At 46.8% G+C, this 23,396-nt stretch overlaps 1 protein-coding gene across 1 annotated transcript; it reads right to left on the bottom strand.

Moving 5' to 3' along the window:
* Positions 1-584: 584 nt before the first annotated feature.
* LOC149365513 (uncharacterized) lies at positions 585-3,981 on the bottom strand. Its single transcript, XM_089585476.1, has 3 exons — positions 3,115-3,981; positions 2,021-2,441; positions 585-1,421 (listed from the first exon to the last, which is right to left on the bottom strand). The coding sequence occupies exons 1-3, from the start codon at positions 3,807-3,809 to the stop codon at positions 921-923; spliced, it is 1,617 nt and encodes a 538-aa protein (XP_089441602.1). The 5' UTR covers positions 3,810-3,981; the 3' UTR covers positions 585-920.
* Between the last annotated feature and the right edge of the window lie 19,415 nt (positions 3,982-23,396).

Genomic DNA, 23,396 nt, shown 5'->3' with positions numbered 1-23,396 from the left:
AGCCTCCCCCCTTTGCTCTGCTTCGGGCCGCTCGAAGAGCGCGCGGACCGCCCTCGCAGTCTCTTTTTGCCCGCCTATCCCATATACACGGCTGAGCCTTTTTCTATACAGTGAGAGATGCTCACCGAGAATGGAAGAGGAAGTTTCGGTAGCCGACGGCTTCGAGCCACGGCTGACGCAGCAACGCAACAACGCGGTTTACTGGAGAGAATCAGTGCCAAAGCGTTTGTTTGGGATTTTCGATTAGGCTATATTTAAGGCGTAGTAATTAGTGTGAGAATGACATTGACACGCTGTAGCGGTTCAGGACCCTGTAGCCGGATACAACTCAAGAACAAAGCGGCTCTTCCACGTCAGAGGACCCCTGCCATTAATGGCGTCGACAGTTTCTCATGAGCCTGCTAGCGACAATGCAAGGTGAGGACTATCCCCGACCATGGAAGGTGGGGGCTATCCCCTTTCATCTGCCACTACCTGCATTGTCTCGCTAGCAGGGTCATGAGAATCAGCCGACGCCATGGTCTGGAAGGGGGTCCTTTGACACGAAAAAGCCGTTTCGTTCTTTAGTTGTATCTGATTAAGGCGTGTGTTGTGGCTTTCTTGCGCCCGTGTTTTTCTGCGCTAGTCATGCCCGAGATGCAATGCATGCGATTTCATCATATCGTCTAGTTATAACGTCCCATTAAAGTACGACGGAGTCGAGGTGAGACTGTCAGCGAGTCCAAAGAGAGAAAATTATTTAGTCAGAAGTGTGCCGTAATTTTCACTGTATAGTTGGCGACTACGTTTGTGTCGATATGTATAAACGAATGTACGCACGGAATTCGCTTGTCCTTACACTAATTCACACTATCAGAGCGGCGGAATTGCGCATTTCGAGGTCTGTTTTAATAATATTCACCGATGCGAAGAAGGACGCTTCAGTTGCGCTTGAGCTTGCCGTGCAGATAGCTCCTGGCGACCTCCAGCCGTGCGAACCTGTTGCCGCAGGCTCCCGCGCTGTCCTCGTGCTCCAGATTGAAAGCGACCAGGCAAAAGTTCCAGTACGGCTGGGCCGACAGTGACAGCGCTAACTTCGCGCTGTGCAGCTTCTCCGCAACGGTGACGGGGTCGTCGAAAGCGTCTACCAACTCGGCACCCTTGCGCTCGACCATCACTCCTTCCCAAGTGTGCCTGGTCGGTGTGGCACCCTCGCTGCCCTGTCGGGGTTTCCCACTTCGGGCGTTGCGCTGTCGGTCGGTCCCGTTGGCGCAGACGTCGGCGTACGCGACCAGCGAGGCGTTCAAGCAGTGGAACCCTCCTTCGTCCTCGTTCTCGAGTGCCGAGAACCGGAACGCGCTAAGCGTCACTGAGACGCAGATGTCGCTGGTCAGCGCATGCGTTCGAAGATACAGGGCAGTGTCGATCGCCGCCACGGCGTCCTGCGAAAAGTGTCGTTGTTCAGCGAAGCTGCGTAACCATTTTAGCATGTAGGTAAACGAAGGCCTAACCCGGACCTGCTGAAGTGTCCCTCGTTTTTATATTTGACACTGAGGCGTGGACAAGTCGGCATCAGTGAAGTGACAGTATGGAGAGTAGGTTGATGAATCTGAGATGTAGTCTTGACAAGTTTAGCGCCAGTAGGCGTGTCTTTCAGCGCTCTACATAGCACAATTTGAGCGAGCTGCATGCTTACTGTCAACGCGGCAGACATCAGCGAAATAATTTAACACCGGGTGTGTTCAGCTTAATCCTGGACCCTGTACTAAAGCAGGCAACGACATCTATTTTTTTTTCCCTGATGCTGTGCACAATTGACTGAATGTTGACATTGCATTTCATGCTTTCGTCATTTGGCATGCACGAAGTGACAGCATGATGCATGGCGGGCAATTAAGCTCACCTGTACAGCTAACCTGGCTTAATAGATGCAATGAACAAAAACAAAGCTGCGTTTCCCCTACCGAGTATCTAGAGCAAAGTTGATCGAATTCGTGTGGCCTCGGAAAACACTGCGTTCCGTAAGCGCTTTAGTCTTCACCTGCATGGTCTGGCCGTCGTCCTTGCCCTGCTTGAACCTCGGCGATGGAAATGTGATCGCGCAAGACATTTCCTTGGCGTCACCAAACGGCCGGTTGTAGTGGCCTTGGTAAATGAGCACGTGGACGTGATCCAATATAGCGGCGTGCGACTCCCAGAACTGGATGCCGTTGGCGCTCGTGCTGGGATTGACGTGGACGCCGAACACCAACGCCGGACGCTGATTTTCAGGCAACATCCTTGTCGTTGAGTTCAGCGTCGCAGCGAAAGCTACGTACGAATCGTTAGTTATCTTTTGGTTCCACCAGGCGTCTAGCATCCCGAAGACTCGCATGTTCTTGTCCTGGACCGAATTTTTAACAAATGTTCCCAGCTGTTGCTCTTGGACCGGCAGCACGGCGACGGAGAAGGAATAGCCGAATCTGGTGGGTGAAAATAATGGAGCTTGCGTTGTACTTTCATGACATCTCAGAATGCTGTACGTGAACGTCATTAGCAGGCTGCTTTTCCAAAAAGGTGGCATTCATTAGCGCGAAACTACGAGGGACTTTTTTTCTACAAGGGGATGACAGAGGCCCTTATCAATTTTAAGTATAAATAACCGAATTGACTTCGGAGAAGGCGGTTGTAGGATCATTCTCATTTAAATAGTTTTCAGTGCTATTTTGCAGTGCACTATGTATAATCAAAACATTTTCAAAGCAGTGAATCAATGCTTTGAAAGTTTTGATCAATGCTGCGCTTATATCCTGTGGTTTCGTAAGACAGGGAGTCACGCAAAATTCCGGATACAATTTGACTGTGGTGATACCACGGTTTGTACCAAATGTCAAAAATAAAATGGTAAAATAGGGCCACCCTCAACACTCCGTCATGGCAGCTGTCAGTTATAGTCCACAAGGAGGGTAACTGTAGGTCGTGATCTTTATGCAGTTGTCTATTATTGAGTAATAGTTAGTCTGGAAGGCTAATAATGGTTCGGACAGCGTATAGGCAGTCCGAAAAAGTCTAAGGTGCTTAACTCTTTGCCCCCTTCTGGCTAGTAGATCAAAGCTAACAGAACTTAACAAGAGCAGCGATGCAGCCAAACCAAACCTGGTTCTCTTCGCTGCCTTCGCCTGCGTCCACAGAGCGCGAGCGTTGGGCGACGCCTGCTGGTCGAAGTCGGCGAGTGACTCCACGTGCGTGTAGAGGATGGCGTCGCACAGTCCGTCCGCCGGGAGCGTCTCCGCGCTGACCGGGCTCAGGTCTCCCAGTGTGCAGACCAGTAGCTGCGGCTCGTATCCGTGCCACACACGAGAGCCTCGCTGCAAAGTAGTCTTCGGTAGGCCGCCCGCCATGCTCTGGGCCCGCAGTGGGGTCCGCGGCCCGTACGCCGTGTAGAAGAAAGCGGCGCTGACGACCATGACGAGCGCGATGACGGCGGCGAACACCACGCACTCCACCATGTGACCCTGGGTCTCCGGACTGCCGGTGTGGGGCGACCTCCTTGGTTCCCTCACGGAGGTCGCCTTTTCCCTGACTTCGGCGGTCACTGCCTTGGGCGGCGCTTCTCCAGTGGCGGTTCGTTCAGGCACGGTCGGTTCGGTGTCGGACGCCTTCCCTTCTGGCGACACGACGTCGGTTACCTCTGCGATCGGGTCGGAGCCGGGTGATGTTACTTGGGCGACATTGGCCTCCTCGGCACTGCGTTCGGGGGTGTGTTCCGCAGAGCTGGCTGCCTGGCCGGTGGTGGCTTCTTCGCCGCCGTGGGATATCTTGGAAGCAGTCTTCGTGGCTTCTTCCGTCATGGCTACGCCGCTGGTTTGCCGAGGGAGAGTGGTGGGAAGTGGACTCAAGGCCTTCCTTCGGACTGCTTCCTAATCTTCAGGGCGTGCAAAGAAGGCAAGGCAGGACGTCTAGACTCGAACGGCCTGTTCTGGTACGGTTGGTCCTCGTCTCGCGCAGCGCTGACTGCGCGCCTTAACACAGCTGATGCATTAGCAATGCTGCCGTTGTTGTTGTTGTTGTTGTCCTCTAGAAAATGGCGCATACCCACTGCGGGGGATTGGCCAAGACACAGGCGGCAACTGATAGGTGTACAAAATGTTAAACAAGAAAATAATGGTGGGGAAAAATAAAATAATCATGATAATAATAGCAATTAGGAAATAAATGAAAGGATCTCAGATGTGTAAATGAAATAGGTTAAACAAATGCTGTGAGATCGGTGACTGAAATAGAGAACGGGGCTAAATATTCCACGTTTCAGAAAGCTTTCATTCCAGAGAAATATTGATCATGAGAAAGAGCAGAGCTTAAGACGGCAGCCGTTTAGTGTCTGTAAGGAAGTTTTGCATGGCGGAGAGCACATTCCAGTTGCTGTGCCCAAGGGAGGAAGCCCCAAGAGACAGAGCAACCCCAGCTGACAGACTTAGACCAAGCTGTCGTAACGGAAGCTCCAGCAGGCGGCTCCGTAAAGAGGAGAAACGGCGGCAGGTCAACAAGAAATCTATCGTTTCGGGTTCTCTGCCGTTGCCGTGAGATCACCTCTGTCCTCAGCTTCTATACTCGTGTGGACGTACACATTGCAACGAACCAGCGAAAGCGGGTAGAAATAAGTATGAGATGAAAAGCCTGCATATAATCGACCAGATTCGTTTACACTAACTCGAATTAAGCGATGAAATCAGGAAAATAATATTTAAGATCGAATATACCGAAAAACTAAAAAATCCGTTACAGGAAGTGATTGTCCACAACTTCGTTGTTCTTGACATTGATGTCTCTAGCGATTCACTGTGCCCGATTAGCACATGCTAACGAATGGGGATTCGTCAGGGTTTCATGTTCAGTGAAAAAGAAAAAAACATTGTTTTAAGGAGCGACCAAACCAGATACATAGAGTGATTAGTTTAATATAGTCGAACTGTACGTTCAGATGGCTTTAAATTTCCCGTGCAACAGCGTCGGCTTACCAGTTTGCGGATGTGTGATGTTTTAATAACAAGTGACCTAGCTCCATCGTGTCAAAAGCGTACTGAGGGAACCACGATTTCATTACTTCACGTTGTTAGTTTAGAATAACAAGTTTATTAGAACTGAAGTTTCTAATACTTTTGTGGTTCAATGTGATTTGAACTTTAGTCAAACACAATGAGTGCGCTAACAATCTATCATTTAGGAACAAATATGTACGTCCGGTAACAATGCTTCAGAAGATCTTGAAAGTTTTTAAAGAAATTCGAGGAAAACTTAATTTATGGAACGCCTCAATACACATTCAGCAATCTGTTAAACGGCGCACACAAAGCTGTGAGAAATACGAGAAGAACAGCAGAAAACGATAAAGATAAAAGCGATAACGCTTGTTTTTCCCGGAAGCTCCAAGCGTCTCTTTCTTAGAACGAACGCCCAGCCTTGGCTGCATATCCACACTTTTCTCTTCCCAAGCGACGAATGAGAAATAGTCCTCACAGCCTCGCACGAGCGAGCAGAGACTGCGACTTCTCCTGTTTCGTCGCACTCGTTGCGATGGGGGCTTTGGAAAATTGCTCCCAACGCCAGGCCTGGTGTCGGTGTTGAGCGACACTGAAGCCAGACTATGCGAGCTAGTGAAAAAAAAAAAGGAAAGAAAAACAAAATAAATACGAAAACCAGGCATCGAGAGATCGGAACGTTTGTCACTGACCGATGACTTAGAATAATGACTTGGCCCGGAGAAACCAGAAACCTCTGTGGAAGCGGCTTTGGTGAAAACACCGAATGGCAGAGTTCTTCTCCCACGGACTGTGTCCACTTTTCTCTCTCTTTTGTTTTTCGCTCGTTTTATTTCGTTCTTGTCCTCCCCTCCTTTTCCCTCACCCAGTGTAAGCTGCCCTCTCCACCCTTTATCTTTCCGACAGCTTCCTCTTTCCCCAAGAACGAGGGTGATTCGAAGCCTCGACGGATGGTCAGTCCTGAGTGTGTGACGTGACGTTGTCAGCCATCCTCCCGTCCATGGACACTTGGGTCTCTCATGCACATTAAACACGAAATGCCTCATAAGAGAGTAAAAAAAGGAATAAATGAACCTCTAGCGCACTCCCTAACAGGGCCAGAGTTTGCTGACCAAGCCCTGGAAAGATTTGCATCATTAAATATACGGAATACTTACGTTTGTGAACGGAAGCACATTCTTTCGTCCAAACATGCAATGTTCTTGCGGTTACTAGGAGCTACTATTCGATAACCTCAAAACATTTTGTCTCACTTTTAAAACTCTCCTTTGATTGCTGACTGCATCAGGCTATTATTTACTGCGTTTTGCGCACCCTTTGCAGCACATGACGCGCCATCTTTTGCAAACGTTGGAGCTCAAGTGCCAGGGCGTCAAATTGTAGACAGCGTTGACACAGCTTTACCGATTTGAATTCAATCACCAATTGCGCAGGCAAAAAAAAAAAATAGGTTAAGAGCGCGATGTCCTGAATTTTCCCTTTAGACTGCTGTTATAACTGGCAGCTGCTTTAATAGCTTTTGGCTGGACAGTGCTATTGTATTCGTGTCGTTGATGACCCTCTTTAGCTCACGTTGTCAGATAGTGCGATACGGGGATTTCCGAAAGCTCATCCCCCATGCCCACAGCTGTGAACTGTAGGAGTGGTCTGGTCGATATTTTGACGGCACACCATCTATAAGGCGAAGCAAAACATAAAACAGTTAATATCCTTGCACATACTCAACGAATGCATGGAAACGCGTGTGAGTGATTATTTTCCGGAATCGGGGCGTTTGTCTGAAACTCTGTGCCCAGGACCATACGGGAACAAAAGGTACGCGTATGTGCGTAGCTTCTGCAGAGCCATTCATATTAGGCTTGTATATAGGTGCGTGCGTCGAGGAGGTGTTTTATGCATATTGTTTACGTTTTTAGAATGCTGTTAGCTAAAAGGAGATAAAAACAGCAACAGTAAAAATATTGAAATGAAAAACTACAGACGGCACGCAAAAAGAACGAAACCCCGCATGACAGAAACCTGATCGCCAGTTGTACCTCCAAGTTGTCATCTGTCGCGTGGCGCGTGGCTTTTCGACATTCCCTATTCCCTTCTCTCCCCCAGTACATCAGCTTGCCAGAGGCGGAAGATTTCCTTTCGCAACGAGAATAGTAAGGCGCACGACACGGCGGCATTCAACCTTTCTTCGGCTCTCCATTCCGGAAGTAGAGAGCCAACTTCCGCCTTGGTGACACCGTCTCTCCCCATTTACTTCCCCACTGTGACAAAACATTCGCTTTCACCTTGAACGCACCATGCCTCGCTCCGATGTTGACTTAGCCTTGTCCAACTAGACGCCGGGGATGACGACTTTCTATTTCCGTGCAACTCGGGACGGAGGGGAAGGAGAGCGGGAGGAAGTGAATGAACTTCCGGGTTTCGCCACGTGGCGAGGACTCCGGGTGCACGGGCTTTGAAAATTCGACGTGGTTCGGAGAGGAAAGGAAGAACGGGGGGTTTGGTGTGTAATTCTTGGGGGAGAACTTGGATATAGAAAAAAAAATAAAGAGAACATTTAGAGGTGCAAGGTGCCCGACACCCCCCCCCCCCCCCCTCCCTCCTTCCTCCCTCACCTCCTGCTTGCGTCAAGTTCAGCAGCGATGGCTAAGCAACCAAAACAGTAAGTGAAAATAAAACGGCCAAACGAACCACTCCTTCAGGCTGAACCGGAAGTGTCGTTCAGGGTACAATTCGTAACTGCTTTTAAATAACCATAAAAAGTGTTGTCTGTGCAGAAGTAAAAGAAAACACAAAGACGCCTTTTCCACCAACACTGTCAGCTTCCCCCTCTTTTGAAGTTGATGTCCCTCGCACGGCGCGTGTCTTGAAGCGAGGGATCTTGACTCCTCACCCAGTTTTTTTTTTTTTAATTTTATGGTCGCCTGGTGTCGCCGTATTTGACGTCTTCCCTCTATTTTTTAACTTGCATAGCTTAAGCCTCCCGTTTGCATTGCGTTTTCTATGGTGGGTTGTGTTTGGTCGCGTTTTTTAAAGGCCGAAGTTAGGAAGGGACTGGGGGCAGCTTAAGGAAGAGGAGGAGGAAGTTACTTCCGGGTTGGCACGTGGACCCGCGTCCATTTTTGGAACAGCCGGGTCTATACGCACCCAGCAAAGCGGGCAGTACTCAGGGGGAGCGAGGCTGTTGTTGCACGAGCGGTGATAGAAGAAGAAACGAAAATTTAGAAATGCAGAAGAAAACAAAAAAAGGTGATGGGGAGTGAACTGCGGCAGCTTCTTCTGCATTTGTATATTTGTATCTCATCTGTATGTCTTTTTTTGTTTTTAGTTACTTTTACACGGCTAGAAAAAGACGAGGAACCTTGACTCAAGTCGGTGAAGGCGGAACGTTGTCTGAGTTGGATTTGGGAAGAAAGCGTGGTGATGTGGGTCGGGTAGTGGCGTGCCACATGTCGTGGAAAAGTGGGGAAGATGTGCACATATAATAGAAAAAGGAAATTTTGGCGAAACGAAGACTAAAGTAAAGAAAAAATGTAGAGAAAGAGAGAAGCCAGGAGGTACGAGGGGAACGAGACGGTTGCGCCACCTGACGTCGCTTCCTGGTGGCTCGAAACGCGTGCCGAGCGCGTGCTGGAACTTGGATTGTCGTCATGTTCTCGTGCCGATATTTGCAAGCGGTTTTAGTGCAGTATTCGGGGTTGGGTATCTGTGTTAGACTTGACGCACTATCGAGATAGAATAAATGAAGTATTTATTAAAGGAATCGGACCTTCTGCGTGAGGGTAAATGTTATTGAACGTGACTTATTTCAGGAACTGAAGTGCGCGCCAGGACTTGTTTGGATGTTTTCCATTGACTGACGTTGGTGTTGCTAAGCATAATGCACCTTGTTTTTACTGGACCAATGTTAGTCATGCACAGCTCTGACTTAGTAATACCTGGAAATTTATTTTACCTGGCTGTTGCTATCAACTCTTCACGAAAGTGTTTTGAGATACTCTAAATGGTAGATTCCGTGCACGTTACCGCTGAGGCTGAAGCCTGCAAGAATGTCCTGGACGAAAATTCTTTCTAGAGCGAGTTCACTGTTCCGTTTGCGGGCGAACCGTGGCATGACGTCACACACCCTCAACGTCATGACTGTAGCAAATGTCGTGCGATGCATACTGGCGCATTATAGATTTGGCTGTCTCTTATGACTTTGAACATGTATTAAAACAGAAAGTGATCATTCCGAATGAGCTATACCAACTGGATAAACGTCCTCGACAGTCAACACGGCTGAGCGTTGTTGGAATTCAGGTTTATTTTTGAACATCCCTGTTACCGTGGCGAAGCTTAGTGTACTGCAGTTGCGTAAGTTCTCCAGCCATGAAATGATATTTTAGTGTGTACGGTTTCGTGTATCTTGCTGTAATTCTTATGGCATTTACGCGGTTTGCCGTTTCAGCCACTGTCAAGTTCAAATAGCGCCAAGTAGTAAAACGTTGTACGCTGGCAGCGTCTTCCGCGTTTTAAGAAATGTATATTTGCACTGTTTTTCTGTCCATGAATATTGAAAGCTGCTGCGCAATCGAAACGCGAAGTTCAATCAACAATGCCGTAGTGAATTAATTAACTGTTGACGGGATTGACGTTTGCATGTTTAGTTCAGTTCATTTCCATCCTTCTGTTTGTTTCAAACTTGCGACACGCAGGCGACGAGGCCTTTCCAACCATGGGTGTAGATCAAGGACTATGTTGTCCCTTTTCCACAATTTGCTTACGCAGTTAGATGACGATGTTATCAGGGACATCAATTAGTCCAGCTTGGCCTTTTCGCAGTGCGATTCTCAACGTTGCACCGACCGGAAAGAGCATCAAAGAACAGGTTTTTCGGACGGCAGGAACTACACACAAAGAGTCCACAGAACGTGAGAGTGGCTTACTGCCTCCCATGCACCGAAGGTCAGCTCTGAACGGCTGCGGTGAAGTTTGTTATTACATATACGCACTCAGCATTTCGAAACGCATTTTGATACCCCCTCCCCGCCGCCCTTTGGCAGTATCCCAGTAAAAGAAGCGAATCTTGTTTGGTATACCGGGGGGCGGCGCAGTAATTTCGACGTAGAAGGACGACGCTCAGGCCGCCTAGTGAGAGAGCGCGTGTGTGTGGACAGACAAAACGGCTCGAAAGCCGCCTATTACGTCGAGCGACGATGCAACTAAATGAGACGGCGAAGAAGAAGAAGAAAAAGTATAAGACGAGAGCCGCGCGTGTTTTTTTTTTATCCGAGGCAAGGAAGGACGCGTCGATTCCTTTCCCGCGCGTGTGTATATACAGACTTCACCCTGGAAGCAGCTTTCGACCTTTCGATGGCCGATAGACAAGAGCGTCTACGGGGGAGCAGCCATTGTTTCGCGGGCGAAGGCTGCCAACCACCCGGTTGCGGTCACGATACACCCGAGGCTATGTGGGTATTCGGATGGCGGCGTCGGCACTTATAGGCCCCTCTATATACCGCGGGTGGCAATTATATTTCGGCCTTTTTCGAAACACGGCGAGTGCGGATGGCTGCGAAAAACGAGGAACAAAGGAGCCCCGGCAAGGATGCGAGTTTTGTAGCAAGGTCAGTTTTGTAGCGAGGTTTCTCGCGAGGCCTGGTATTGCACGCAAGTACAGCTTTCTTGGACGTCACTTTTAACTGTGAGGAAATTGTGAAATAGTGTAAGATATTGTAAGATACTGTTGTTAACATACTGATCGGAATGGTCTAACATTCCGACGCTTAGCAAAAGTCTTCCTTTTAAAGTTTTCCCTGCTCTCTCACCGAGTAAACTAATAAAAAAGAAAACTAATAGAAAAATCATAGAAAACTAATGGGTGGTGCGTTCTTAACAGTGAACAGAAGAAAACTACAAGCTTCCTGGGGAGAGATTTGCGGGCGTATAATCGTTATGGTACATTCTTACAACACGCGAAAAAATTACGTTTATAAACAAGTCCCCGTCGAAAAATTGTGCTTGTTTTCGTGGTGTGAGTTAGGGTTTTTTGAATGAGACGGAGATCAAGCCTGCAACGGTGCTGACTAATTGAAAACCGGGTAACGATCGATGTGGCGGCGAAGCTGCGTTGTGTTGTTCTGTTATGAATTTCGCTCTTGTCATCGTTTCTGAGAATCCTTTAGCAAGGAATTTCGTCACTTCTCGATAGTTCTGTACTTTGTTTCTGCGCGCTATTTGGGTGCACACTGAGTTCGCAGCAAAACGTAAACGAAGGCAGTCACCTCTGAAATTTTTTTGATACATTTGCCAGTGTGACGTGTCTCTACTAAATGATTCGAGGGGTGTTTGGAGGATAGCGGTAATCAACACTGAGCTTGGTAGTGTCTTAAAAACAGCGTAATGCGCGTCGTTTATGCAATCCTTTTCGTTGCTTTAGTCGTCATGCGGATATTTTGAATACTGTCGTCCTGAATTTTTCATCGTTTTATTCCTCCAAAATAAAAATCTTTTCCAGGGTAAGTGACTCCGCTTTTGACTCGAAAATCTGTCATCACAATCTGTTAGAGTACGCAGCAGAGCCTTAATTTTTAATTTATTTGACTTTATCTTCGCATGCTTAAAAAAGATGCAGTATTTCAATGCCCGCTCCCTCAATACAAACTCGCTTGTCCGCTCCTCGCCCACCAGATGTCGACGTAATCGACAGCGACTTCTGTGTGAAAGTTCACTTTTTAATTAAGTTCTGAAGTTTTAACGAACAACAAGACAAGCACACTGTAGCAGCAATAAAAATCAGAAAAAGAAGACTGCAATTTTGCCGGAAATGACATCAAAGACATGATCGGGACCGCGATAAAACCTAATTTGATTGAATGTATTTGCTTTAAGCTTCTCTCACTAAAGCTATACCGAAAACCTACTGCTTCCCGAGCCCTAGGATTGACTGGCTGTTCAAAGAAAGAACACTTGGATCATAACTCGTAAGATGGCGCTAGCCATCGTCCCGCTGCGAGGGGGGAGCGTATATCTATCCATCCTTGATGACATGAGTCGCGATGGACTCGGCGGCAGAGAGATCAGACACGTGACCGCAACGAAGCGATGTTTTGGATGGCACTGAAAGCAGAAGCAAAGATAGAAGAAGAAAAGCAAACAGGGTACAAAAGAGCAAAAGAAACAGTAAATACTTGTTGGGGCAAGTGACAGGATCAAGAGCGCTTACGGCTGCGGCGTGGCGGGGCTTACGAAGCAGTGGCTTCCCCAGCCCTTCCAACATGTCGAATCTCAAGAAGGATGCCGAAGGATTGCACGCACGAACAGATTGGTCGTGGCGTGGCATCGCCGGACGCCGCGATGTTGCGCAGGAAATCTTGAACGGGGGAGGTAAAGGGGGGGGGGGGTGCAGAAGGGGAGTGTAAGGCTCAGATTGAGTGAATGAAGCATCAAAGTGTGTGAGAGAAAGAGAGAGACAGAGAGAGGGGGTAAGTGAGGTTGGCGACGTGAAGTTCGGTGGCAGTCAGATGAGGCCGTATCAAAAGCCATTCGTCAAATCTATCTCTCTCGGCTCTGATCCCTGCCTCTCTGCCCATTTAGCCAATATTTGAGGCCGTTACGTTTGGTTTTATTAATAACGCTGATCCTTGCTTAGCGCTGGGTTTCGATGCGTCGACCCGAATTCTCCGTAGGTCGTTTTCGAAGGCCATTTGCGTGTCGCCTAATTTAGTTCACAGCTCTGCCGCCCAGTTGGATAATCTCGTCCGCTTGCAGCTTATGTTGCCTTGTACTGCCTGGCCCACCACATCTGTTCACTTTTTTCCTCGTTGGTTTTCTTTTCTCTTGTTTGTTTCATTGCTTCCCGATTCCGCTAATTTAGGTGCAAGTTCTTAACTCCTGGCCCAAGACCTTCAGACCTCCTCTCTATACCTGCATGCAGTGTACGCTCATTTTTTTTATTAAATTACGTTTCTACTATCCTGCTTCGATCTCAAATATATGAAATGCAAAAATCGGACGAAGTTTTAGGCGAACTCATTTTTGCGCAAACCACAGTATAGTGGATTAGTCTCTCTGGAAGGTAAGTGTACTGTATAAATGACTATATGCTTCCTTTTTTCTTAGAATTCCCTCATCCCGGCTTGCATGCTATCAGGCTAAATAGAGTGCCTTTAATAAATAGATTAATTAGATATTCCCTATTGTCGGCGGCTTCGCGAACGTTGCCCGTTAGTCACAGGAATCAATGTCGAGAAATAGATGGAGACTGTAGAGAGAACTTCTGAGAATGGAAGTTGGCCTGGTATAGCCATGCCTCCTGAAACAACGGCGCGATAGGACGAAACAGCCCGGCTCCGCACACAGCCCAGTCGGTCGCTGATGGGTGAAGAGGGGGGGGGGACAAGTCGAGTGGAATTGTTTTACGACGTGTCAATGCCGCGACGCGTCCGCCGCGCGTCCTCCGCCATTACTTGTTTTCGCTTATTGTTTGTTCGCGCTCGGTGGCGCCATCGATCGCGACGACGAATCTTTCCATTGACATCGTTCCCTCCAAGCGCTCGCTGGTATTGTATCGTCCTCTATTTTTTTTTTCTCACGGTCTTTTTGTTTCTTATTGGGGCGCATCTTTCCCGGCTCACTCGTCAGTCTCTCTTTTTGCCTCTCTTCGTACTTCCTTTCCGTTGTAGTTCATCGAATCAAACTTCGCGTCCGCTACTTGTTGCCCGCGCTGCCCGACGAGAACGAGCAGACCCTCCTCCCGCCCACTCCTCCTGAACCACGGGAAGCTGTCGATGTAAGTACGACAGCGTTGCCGTCCTCCACAGCTTGCCGGCTCCCGTCGAGTTCTCGATCTACATCCGGTGTGTCGCCGCGGTCGGCTCAGAGGCCGAGCTGGGGTGAGAGGTGAAAGGGGATGCGCTGATCGAGGGTGTGGGAGAGGAGGAGGGGGAAGGGAGATGCGCAAGGATGCTTTTCGACGGTAGCGGGAGGAAGGCGGTCATTTTTCGAATTGAGTGAAGGGCGCTTGGTGGCGTGGCTCGCTGTTCCTACTACGGCGTGGCGCGCTCACTTTCCTACCAGGTTTTGCTCTTTATTACCTAATTTTATTTTTGGCCGCGCGGTTATTTTTCATTCTTCCTGTCTCCTTCTTTCCACCAGGATGCACTGACGTCATGTTCTTACGCACTTCCCCTGATCCCAAAGCAACCTTGTTGTTCCCGTCTCCCGCTGATGCATTTCCGAGGTGCCTATGGAGAATTTACGGCGAAATCTACACACCATCCAATGGCGGTAGCAGGGAAAGGTCTAATCACCGGTGAAATTCCTGTGAAAAGAAACAATTGAGGTGAAAATACGCGAAGCGGAGGCTCGTCCTCCACTGATTTTCACACCGAATTAGACTGCTCACTTAAAAACGTGGAAGAGCCAGATTTGGAAGCCAGAACTGGGGTTGCACAAGAGGTGTGAATCGCAGCACATAAAACTTTCTTGACTGTTAGTGTAAGAGCAATCGGCCTAGGCTAACTTAAAATTAAATAATTTAAGGTTTTTTTCCGTACTTCCTTTGGTACACATTCTGCTAATCCATTCAACTTTCACGATTGTTTCGGCCTGCAAGAGGAACGAAAGCGACAAAGTGCTTAGTACTCTTAATCTGCATCATCGTTATTACGGCCTTGTTCGCGTTCTCTCACTAATCTTCCGAGGCTGTTTAGCGAATTGTGTGTTTGAGAAAGATTAATAAATTCAAGTACTTAGTACTGGGTCTCGACATCCTCTGCACCCTTGAAATCATCGTAGGTTTTAATCGTTCGCCCTCATATTTTCGTTTCTGCCTTTTATTTCTTGCCCTTCTTTATATCGCTTCAGTTCACTGTCATACCTACATTTCCTTATCTCTCTTTTTGTTTTAAATCTGATCCCGTTAATTTTCCGAGGCTGTTTAACTAATTGTGTGTTTGAGAAAGAATAATAAATTGAAGTACTTAGTACTGGGTCTAGACATCATCTGTACCCTTGAAATCGGCGTAGTTTTTAATCGTTCGCCCTCATATTTTCGTTCTTGCCATTAATTTCTTGCTCTACTTTACAGCGCTTCAGTTCACTGCCATACCTACATTTCCTTATCTCTTTTCTTGTCTTAAATCTGATCCCGTCGCCCCGGGCAGGGGATCCGACGTGTCGCGCCAAGAATCACAGATCCGCGGCGATTCAATCTCGGCCGGCCGTCCCGACCGTCTTCGCGAGGGGAACAGCGACAGGATGGCGGATTTGATGGTTTCCTCAATTGCTCCTTGTCGCTGCTTGCGAGCGCGGACGAGACACAATCCCCCCCCCCCCTCCCCCTCTTAACTCGATTCACCCCTTTCGAGACGCGCAGCTACGCTGTGGTAGACGCAGCGCTTTGCGACACGCCTGTAAGTTTTTGTCTCGCCCTTGGACGCAGTTGAGCGCTCGTTGAAGCGCATTTGTCTTCATGTTCCCGCATAACAGGCGAGCGGCCTGAGTGCTGAAAGGGTGCCGCCTTGTGAAGCTCATAATGCAAATTTGTCCTCTACGACGACTCTACGGCCAGTGTCTTATCGTACACCCTTAGCAGAAAGGAGTAACAAAGGGAGTTAGCTGTCTCTAGCGCACACCCGTGAGCGCTACAGGGCAGGTTACTCCCATTATACCCACATGCAGGTGTATTCTTGTTTATAGTGTATAGTATAGCTTTGTTTTCACGAGAAAAGTGCGAGCCTTGCTCAAGTCTTGTCTGAAATAAGCGCTGTCTGATGAAATTTCCAAGCTTTCCGGTACGTAGTATAAAGAGGATTAACTACTGCACTGAAAAAGCATCGCGTTGTCATAAAATCTAGTACCGTGTCTTGCTTTATTAAAGAAAGCTTTCTTAGAGAGTGTGGCATTTCTGTGCTTGAGCTTCAAATTTTCCACCTGCCGATCTTTGACATTTTAGTTTGGTACCTTAGACAAGCGTACTTTCTTTTTTTTTTTTTAGGCCCATATAATTTCTGTTTAACTTCAAATACTGTTCAACAAAGACATCGCAGCACAGACGACAAAAGGTGGTCTCTTGTCATATAGTTCAAGTTACCACAAGCGGGACTTTGGAGAACAGGGTATTCGTTAAAAAAAAAAAAGTAACAGATTGATACAGAGGAAAGGGGGGGGGGGGGGGAGTTGTAGAGAAAGAGCTATATATTTCTAATTTGGTAGTAAACACGGAAACGCTTTTTTTTTTCACATTTACGCCATTCGTGTTTCAAAGCCAAGCTTCCTTCGTGTGCAGAGCTGCTCTCACAGTCGTTCAAGTCGGCTTAATATTGTGTTGTGTAAAACAACGTGGAGACAGTGCTTACAAAGAAACCGACACGACAGACTCTGACAATGCCGACCGTGCTGCATTTTTGCAGCGTTGCCTAACACCAACTATAGTAAGAGCCACACTCCAGTTTCGGAGGCACATCATCCTCAGAGCCGTGTCATCGAACAAAACAAAACAAAAAAGTAGGAGAAGAGATATTCCATGTGGTGAAGTCACGAAAGTTTACTCATCTTTCATCTTTCACACTTAACGTTCCAATGTCGTCCCGACGCTACTACCATGTATACACAGTGCGGGTGAGAACATTCGCCACGTGTTCACGGAATGTTACGTCATCGTCGGAGATGCTGGCCAAAGATTGCCGCACATGTCTGGGTGGAGCCCGTTCATCTTACTTTGTCCCCTTTCGCCTTTCCTTGCCTTTGACCACCGATTTGCAAACTTGGAATGCCAGGTGCCCTCGCTGAAGACACTTATTCGGAGACCTGAATGTTCAATGGCGGTCATTTTGACTCCGCTCTTTCGTCCTGCTGCGCATCCTCCTCTCCTTTTCCCTCCAATCTAACCTCCATTCGTTTTATTCCCCTCCCGTGCACCTCCAACCAGCTCTCTCTTTTATAGCGAGTCGGATTTCATGTCTTATCATTAGCGTTCGTCGGCCTCGCGATGTCACTGTCCGTCGCCATTTTGTCTTTCTTGTCACTGCCGGTGGTTAATTCCAGACGACGCTCATTACCCACATTCGAAGGCGGCAGCCTCTGCTTGCGGGTTCGAGCGTCGTTCTAATGGTCTCTGCGTGAAATTTACGCTTGATTAATCGACTTGGAGTAGACCCCTGCGTCATTCGTCGTTTGATAATTGTGGCTAACGATGTAACCGATCTCTGTCTCTGTGCCCGGGCGACGGCGAAGCTCCGCGCCCGAAAGTCTCGAAAATTAAAGTGGTAATGATTTAATGGCTTCGCGTTTTCATGACGTGTCACGAGTTAGAAGCGGATATCATCTTTCGTCTCTAATTTATTACTCTGCGCCGATTGCAAGGCACAGTACAAGAAATTAGAACGTCGGAATTCGCCGCTCTTTCTTATTCTTCTCCATATTTAGCAGAAAGGAGGAATACATTATGTTTTTTTTATTTTTAACAACATTTCGTGCTCCAAACTGTTACCGTGTCGGCGTGGTAACCAAGCGTGAGCGGTAACCACTATGAATGCCTCAACGGACAGCTGCAAGTACCAGTGCTGCAGCTTTTGCTCAGTCGCAATGTATGCTTCAAGCTAAGGCTACTCTTCGACGAAAGCGCAGCCACAGACAAGCAACGCTTCAACTTAATTCTAAGTGCCGCCCAAGACTTGGAAAATGGCGCGAAGATCACATTAACAAATTAGCAAACCTGCTTGACTGTAGCACCGTAATTTTGGTTTCGCGTTCCTTGCTTCAACTTCTGATGGTCCAGAACTCGTAGATCTTTTTATCATGGTCCAATCTAAGCATATTGTAGGCTTAGCTATCTCTAGGTTAGTTTTATTTTCTTGTCGCGTTATTCCGAGCACCTTCAAAGTTGTACGCCTTTCCAGGACTTTAAAGTTTATTCATATCGAATTACTCTTTTCCAGCAAGCGTTTTTCGCAACTCGTGTACATTCCTTACGAAGCTCGCTACTCTTATCGAGTGCAAACTAACGTAACATAAGCTAGCGTAAACAACCGCAACGAAAGACTCTCGCACTGTCCTTCAATCTCTACAAATTAGTGCGCAGGTTTTTCACATTGCCTTGAGTTTCAGTGAAGACTTCGAGAGTCTGCACGCATCGCGGGTGATGTGACGAACGTTCTAATTGCAGGTGTTTTTTTTTTTTTTTTTTTTGGGGGGGGGGGGGGGGAGTCGAGTCGCAACCAAAAATTTCCACATAAAAGAGCGCAAATGAATACAAGGGATCGCAGTACCAGAACAGAAGGAAAAAAAAAATAAACGTGAGCGCCATATGCCGGGGTCGTGGGTGCGCTTCAATTTTGTAGCCTTGTGGGCTTCTGCGTGGAACTGAGTTTAGGAAGTTCGCCACTTGGATTCCCCTTTTATCTCGCCGCCTGAGTCGGCCTTTTTGTAACTTCTTTTTTTTTTTTCTGAGAGAGCGCGAACCTTTTTGTTTAACTGGTCTTTTTTTTTTTTTTTCCGAGAGAGCGAATGAAGCGTTGAGCGCGCTTTTGATAGCGCGACGCACATGGTTTCATTTCTTTACCTAAGTTGGCCGCTTTTGACACCTTGTATTTTCTTTTTTTCTGGAGCCACCCGCTTACTATACTCTCCTCCTTTCGTGTGTGTGCCTTAAAAAGGAGCAACACCTCCATCTAGTCTGTGCGTTTTTTTTACTTTTTCGCGGTTTTTCTCTGTTTTTCTCGTCAAGCCTCCGTGACTCGGCGGCTTGGGTTTTAGGTCCCTCTTCAAAGCTGTCAACGGAATGGAAGGAAAATGAGCTGAAGCAGTTAGCCGTTCTGCGACGTTCCTTCGCTATTGAAGGACCCCAGAGTTGGAGAACTCACTGAATGGCCCGTGTTCCGGAAAACCTCCGCACCACGTGTTAGCCGAACGAGATTGCCCACGTTGCTTCAGTCCTTAAATTGCGTATTTTGCTTACGATGGCTATTTCGTGGAGCTGGGCCTAATTTTCTACATCGCATTAGACTTTCTAAACAGCTGCACATCACCCTTGTCGATAGTCAGTTGCTTATAAGAAACCTACGTATTTTGAATCAGTAAATGATTCATTTCCTGCTTTAGACATTGAGACCTGTTAGTTTTCTCTTTTCTTTTTTTTTTCAGCGAACACCTCTGCGACCCTTATCACTGTAGCCAATCATCCCTGTCACGGTCATCGCGAGGCGAAATCTAAACTAACAACCTGGTCAGAAATAGAACTGTTGTGAAACAAAGCGCATTATTGCCTATTGTTAGAAAAAAAAAAAACTGGAGAGATAAAGTGAGTGTGAACAGTGACGTCACAAAAAACGAATCATGAACCCTTAAGCAGAAGTGGGATGGGATACAACGTGGAACAAGAATGAGGTGTGACTAATTTCGGAAACTTCAACGTCATCTTAAACAACATCCCAAAAAATAGTAACAATTTTGATGAATTGGTTAGGAAACAAAGCCCCTGTAGATCGTTTAAGTTCAACAAGCGTTGCGCTGTTCCGAAGTGACGGCCCCTGCAACATCTACACAAAGCTGATTATACAGAGCCCAGAATCCCAATGTTGTAACAACGCTGTTTTCTTTACTTCATTTATTTAACCCTTACACGAACGTCGAACACGACAAAAGTTCGTCGAGGCTAATTCTTACCCCTTTACGTGCTCGTTTTGATCAACAGTAATCTATTCTTTGCGCTGAAGTGCGTTTTAGAGATACGTTAGGAAAAAAATCGTCCACTTGTACAGCGACATCCGAGGCTAGTCGACCACAGGCGACCAGTTCGAAAACCGACTTTTCGCCCAACTTCACTTTGAGAACGGTATATCACATTTGAGCATCGGTTCCTACCCAGCGCACCGTGGAAGACCTGAGCCGAGAAATCCCCGTGAAGCAGTATATTTCGAATTACTTAAAACGAAAACGCCATTGACCAAAAATTGTATTTCGTCCATCAAAAAAAAAAAAAGTAAACCTAACCAAATGCGTTCAGCAAATATTTTCTGCCTGGCGACGACGTTATGCGAGATGTGTAGTAATAGGTGCGTAGCGTAAGCAAAAGCGACGTGAGTTAGCTGGGAAGCACCGCGACTTACGCCTCTGCATTGAGGCATGCAGCGTGGACAGTGCCAAAAACGGCAGACCAGCGCGATATATAATATGTATATATATTTTTTCTTATCGCAATAACTGCGAAAGAAAGATACAGTAAGGAAGAACTCACACGCACGTATGCTTTTTTTTTTCCTGTTCACTCTCACTGGCACACACGCAGTCACACCAAGAAACATGTCTAAACGTTTAAGGCAATGTTGTAGTCGCTCCTGAGAGCCTTCAACGTTTATCAAAAATAAGTTATTCTTTCGACGTCATTTGTCTTGTACTCTGGGGGTTTTCATGCTGCCGCATGACTTCGGAACGAGAACAGTGGACAAAAAACAAACAAACTAAAAGACACATATCGCGCGTATACGCGAAGTAACCTTTCACACCACACAAATACAAAAAAAAAAACATGCGCATGTGAGCTTGCGTATATTTTGTAAACCATGCACGGTGCGCTGCTTGCTTTAACGTCCTGAGCTCAGCATAAGGGAAGCGTATACATATATTTGCTCTGCGAACAAGCGGAAACGGTCGATAAAACTTGCTTCGTGCGGTTTTCCGCTATGAGGCACGCAATAGTGAAGCCTGCCTCGCTGACTCGTGTATAGCTCGAGTAGCGACACCTGTCGGCAGGATCACCAACCTCTTTACAGGGCTACGAAGAGCGATAAAGGCTATACGCACCGACGACGTCGCGACTTGCATACAGCTTGCTAACAGTGGCGCGGTGCGAACAGTGTTCAGGTTGCGTGCAGTGGCCGCAGTGCGGCGCAAGCGGCGTATCTAGTGTGGGGGAGCAAAACAGAGCATGTACAGAACGTGGACGCGTCGTGGTGTCCAATCTTGTCGATTGTTAGGCAGATTGCGTAAGATTGGTGCCGGCGGCGATATCGCGACGATAACTGCGTCAACCTCCGAGCGGCTTGCTTTTGCAGTCCGCTCTAGAATTTCAGTTTTTTTTTTTTTTTCCCCACTGGAGAATAAGTTTATCCTGAATATCAAACAAGTGTAATACTGCTAATATAAACTTGACAATCGAGTTTTGAAACGAAAAATTGAAATTAAACGTTGTTCTTTAAACCATGTTACTTTTTCCAGCAATTCGGACTCTGTGTTAGAACACACGCCGATAAAACGACAGATGAATGATGGCTTTTAATAAGCTCGCCGGTCGTCGCTTGATAGGAACACGTTCCAAGTTTTGTGACCTAGAATTCATTTCTGGTCATTTTTTTTTTTGTAGTTACCACTCGAAAGAATTTCGCAGGCTTTTTTCTATTGTTGTCGGAGAGAGCGTTGACTTACCTTTGAGCTCGGACACTTCGTATATTTTTGACCTGCTATGGGGCGTTCCGAGCGACTATCTTATTTGCCCGTTTCAAGCCACAGTCTCAATGTCGCGACGTTCCAACCGGACGGGCGGCTTACCGGACGGAGGTCTTCGGTGTAATTATTTGGTCCTCTGGGTTCGACCTCCGCCTTTCGCCCGTCCCCGCCGACAGCCGGGGGTTCGAATCCCGTTCGCGTAACGGCGTACCACCGTCGTTCGTGTAGCTGTCTCGCGTCATCTCGTCTGCATGCGTTTCGACGACCAAACTTTCGATTCTTCGTCAGTCTCATAATGCTCGTTTTTTGGCGAAGCGTTTAAGTTCCCTGTTATTTTTATTGTTTTGATTGTATTTTAACTGTACTGCGTGGGTTAGTTGCCAGACTCATTCGCTCATTAGCGACTTGTCGCTAAACATTTAATTTTACTCGGTAACCACACAAATGGTCCTTAAATATCTGGAAATGCATACTCATAACTTACCGTTAGTGCTGGGCAATATATTATAGTATTTTTGTGTGACTAGACGTTTCTTTTTTTGCTGGCCTGCATTCTGATGACCATTAATAAAAACAAACGATAAATCTAAGAAAATCTGGGAAGTAGTCAAGCAATAAAAAAAAAGAAAACAATGCCCATGGGCATTTTTGCGCTTGAGAAATTGATAAAATATAAACTAAACTGAATTGAATGCGATATTGAAATTTTTGGCAGAAATTTCCCGAAATTTTGGGCAAAAAGTTTGCTAGGTGTAGTTCTTTTCATATGAGACACAAAAGGACCAATATTTCTCCCAGTTACATTTTTAATGCAATAAATATTAGACAATTTTGCTCATTTTCGCCCACCATAAGGCATTCGGCAGTTTGATTCGAGGTCCTTCTCTGGTGTTGAAGTTGTTTATTTTAAGGCAAGAAAAAAATAATTGCTGTAGACTTTAAAAAAAAGGCTTTCAAAAGAGCATTTTTTTCTTACAAAGGCCTCATTTCCGATAATTTTCTAAAGAGAACTTGAAAGTTATCTAAACTACACCTAATGTTTGCGCAAAGCTAACAGCAGCCCTGCTGCTTCGTCGACACGCCAGTTGTGCTTACACCTGAAGCCGGCTGGTGGTTGACGGTGACGTCATATGTGACGTAACGATGACGGCTTCTGCTTCCAGTCAGGGGCGCTGTGTCGCTGAAACCTTGCATGGCGCGACAGGGCATGCTTCAAGTCAAGATGCAGAACCACAGCGTCATTCCAGAGTGACTTGGAAAAGTCCATGCACCAGAACTCCAGGCTCAAATTAAGCGGCAGGCAATGCCGCTTTTTTTCTTCTTGAGTTCATCCGAACAGCGAGCAAGACAATCCGCTAATTTCTACCGCCATCATGCATGGCGAGACGAAAAAAAAACTAAAAAAAAAGACCTGTTGAGGCCAAATGCAAGGCTGCTGACACAGACACAAGACAGAAAAATTGACACACCAAGACACATTTTTTTTTAGTTGTCATTCAATGATTTTTCTCCTTTTTTCCTTCAAATGTGACGATTTTATTTATAAAAATATGTATAATATGTATATAACATTCTTTGTGGTTTGGGGACTTTCTTCCCCATGTTATCCCATTTCCGCGTCCTCCCCACAACGGGGCAAAGGGCTGGAGATACAAAAAATATCGCAGGGAAAAATAATGGGGAAGGGCGGGAATAGGGGATGAGGAAAAAGGTGCACTGGGATTCGTGAAAAAATACTACATATGAACGCGAAAAGACGAAACAAAAACACACACGCAGTTGGTCCTTTTGATTTTTTCCTCTCACAGCCATAAAAGTAACATTTAAAAAAAAAAATGGGAACAGAAAGCAGCAGCTTTACTATTGCATGGTAAGTTGTTCTCCACTCAAAAAAAAAAAAAGTGAAGAATGCAAACACACGCTCATAAAGATGCACAAAGGAATGAAAAATGCAGACACGCATTCAAGTTTCAC

This window comes from Amblyomma mixtum, chromosome 1 (assembly GCF_055824585.1).
Source record: "Amblyomma mixtum isolate Tamu chromosome 1, ASM5582458v1, whole genome shotgun sequence".
Lineage (NCBI taxonomy): Eukaryota > Metazoa > Arthropoda > Arachnida > Ixodida > Ixodidae > Amblyomma > Amblyomma mixtum.
Note: the sequence above shows the minus strand (reverse complement) of the source record. Positions and strands in the feature narration are given on the sequence as shown.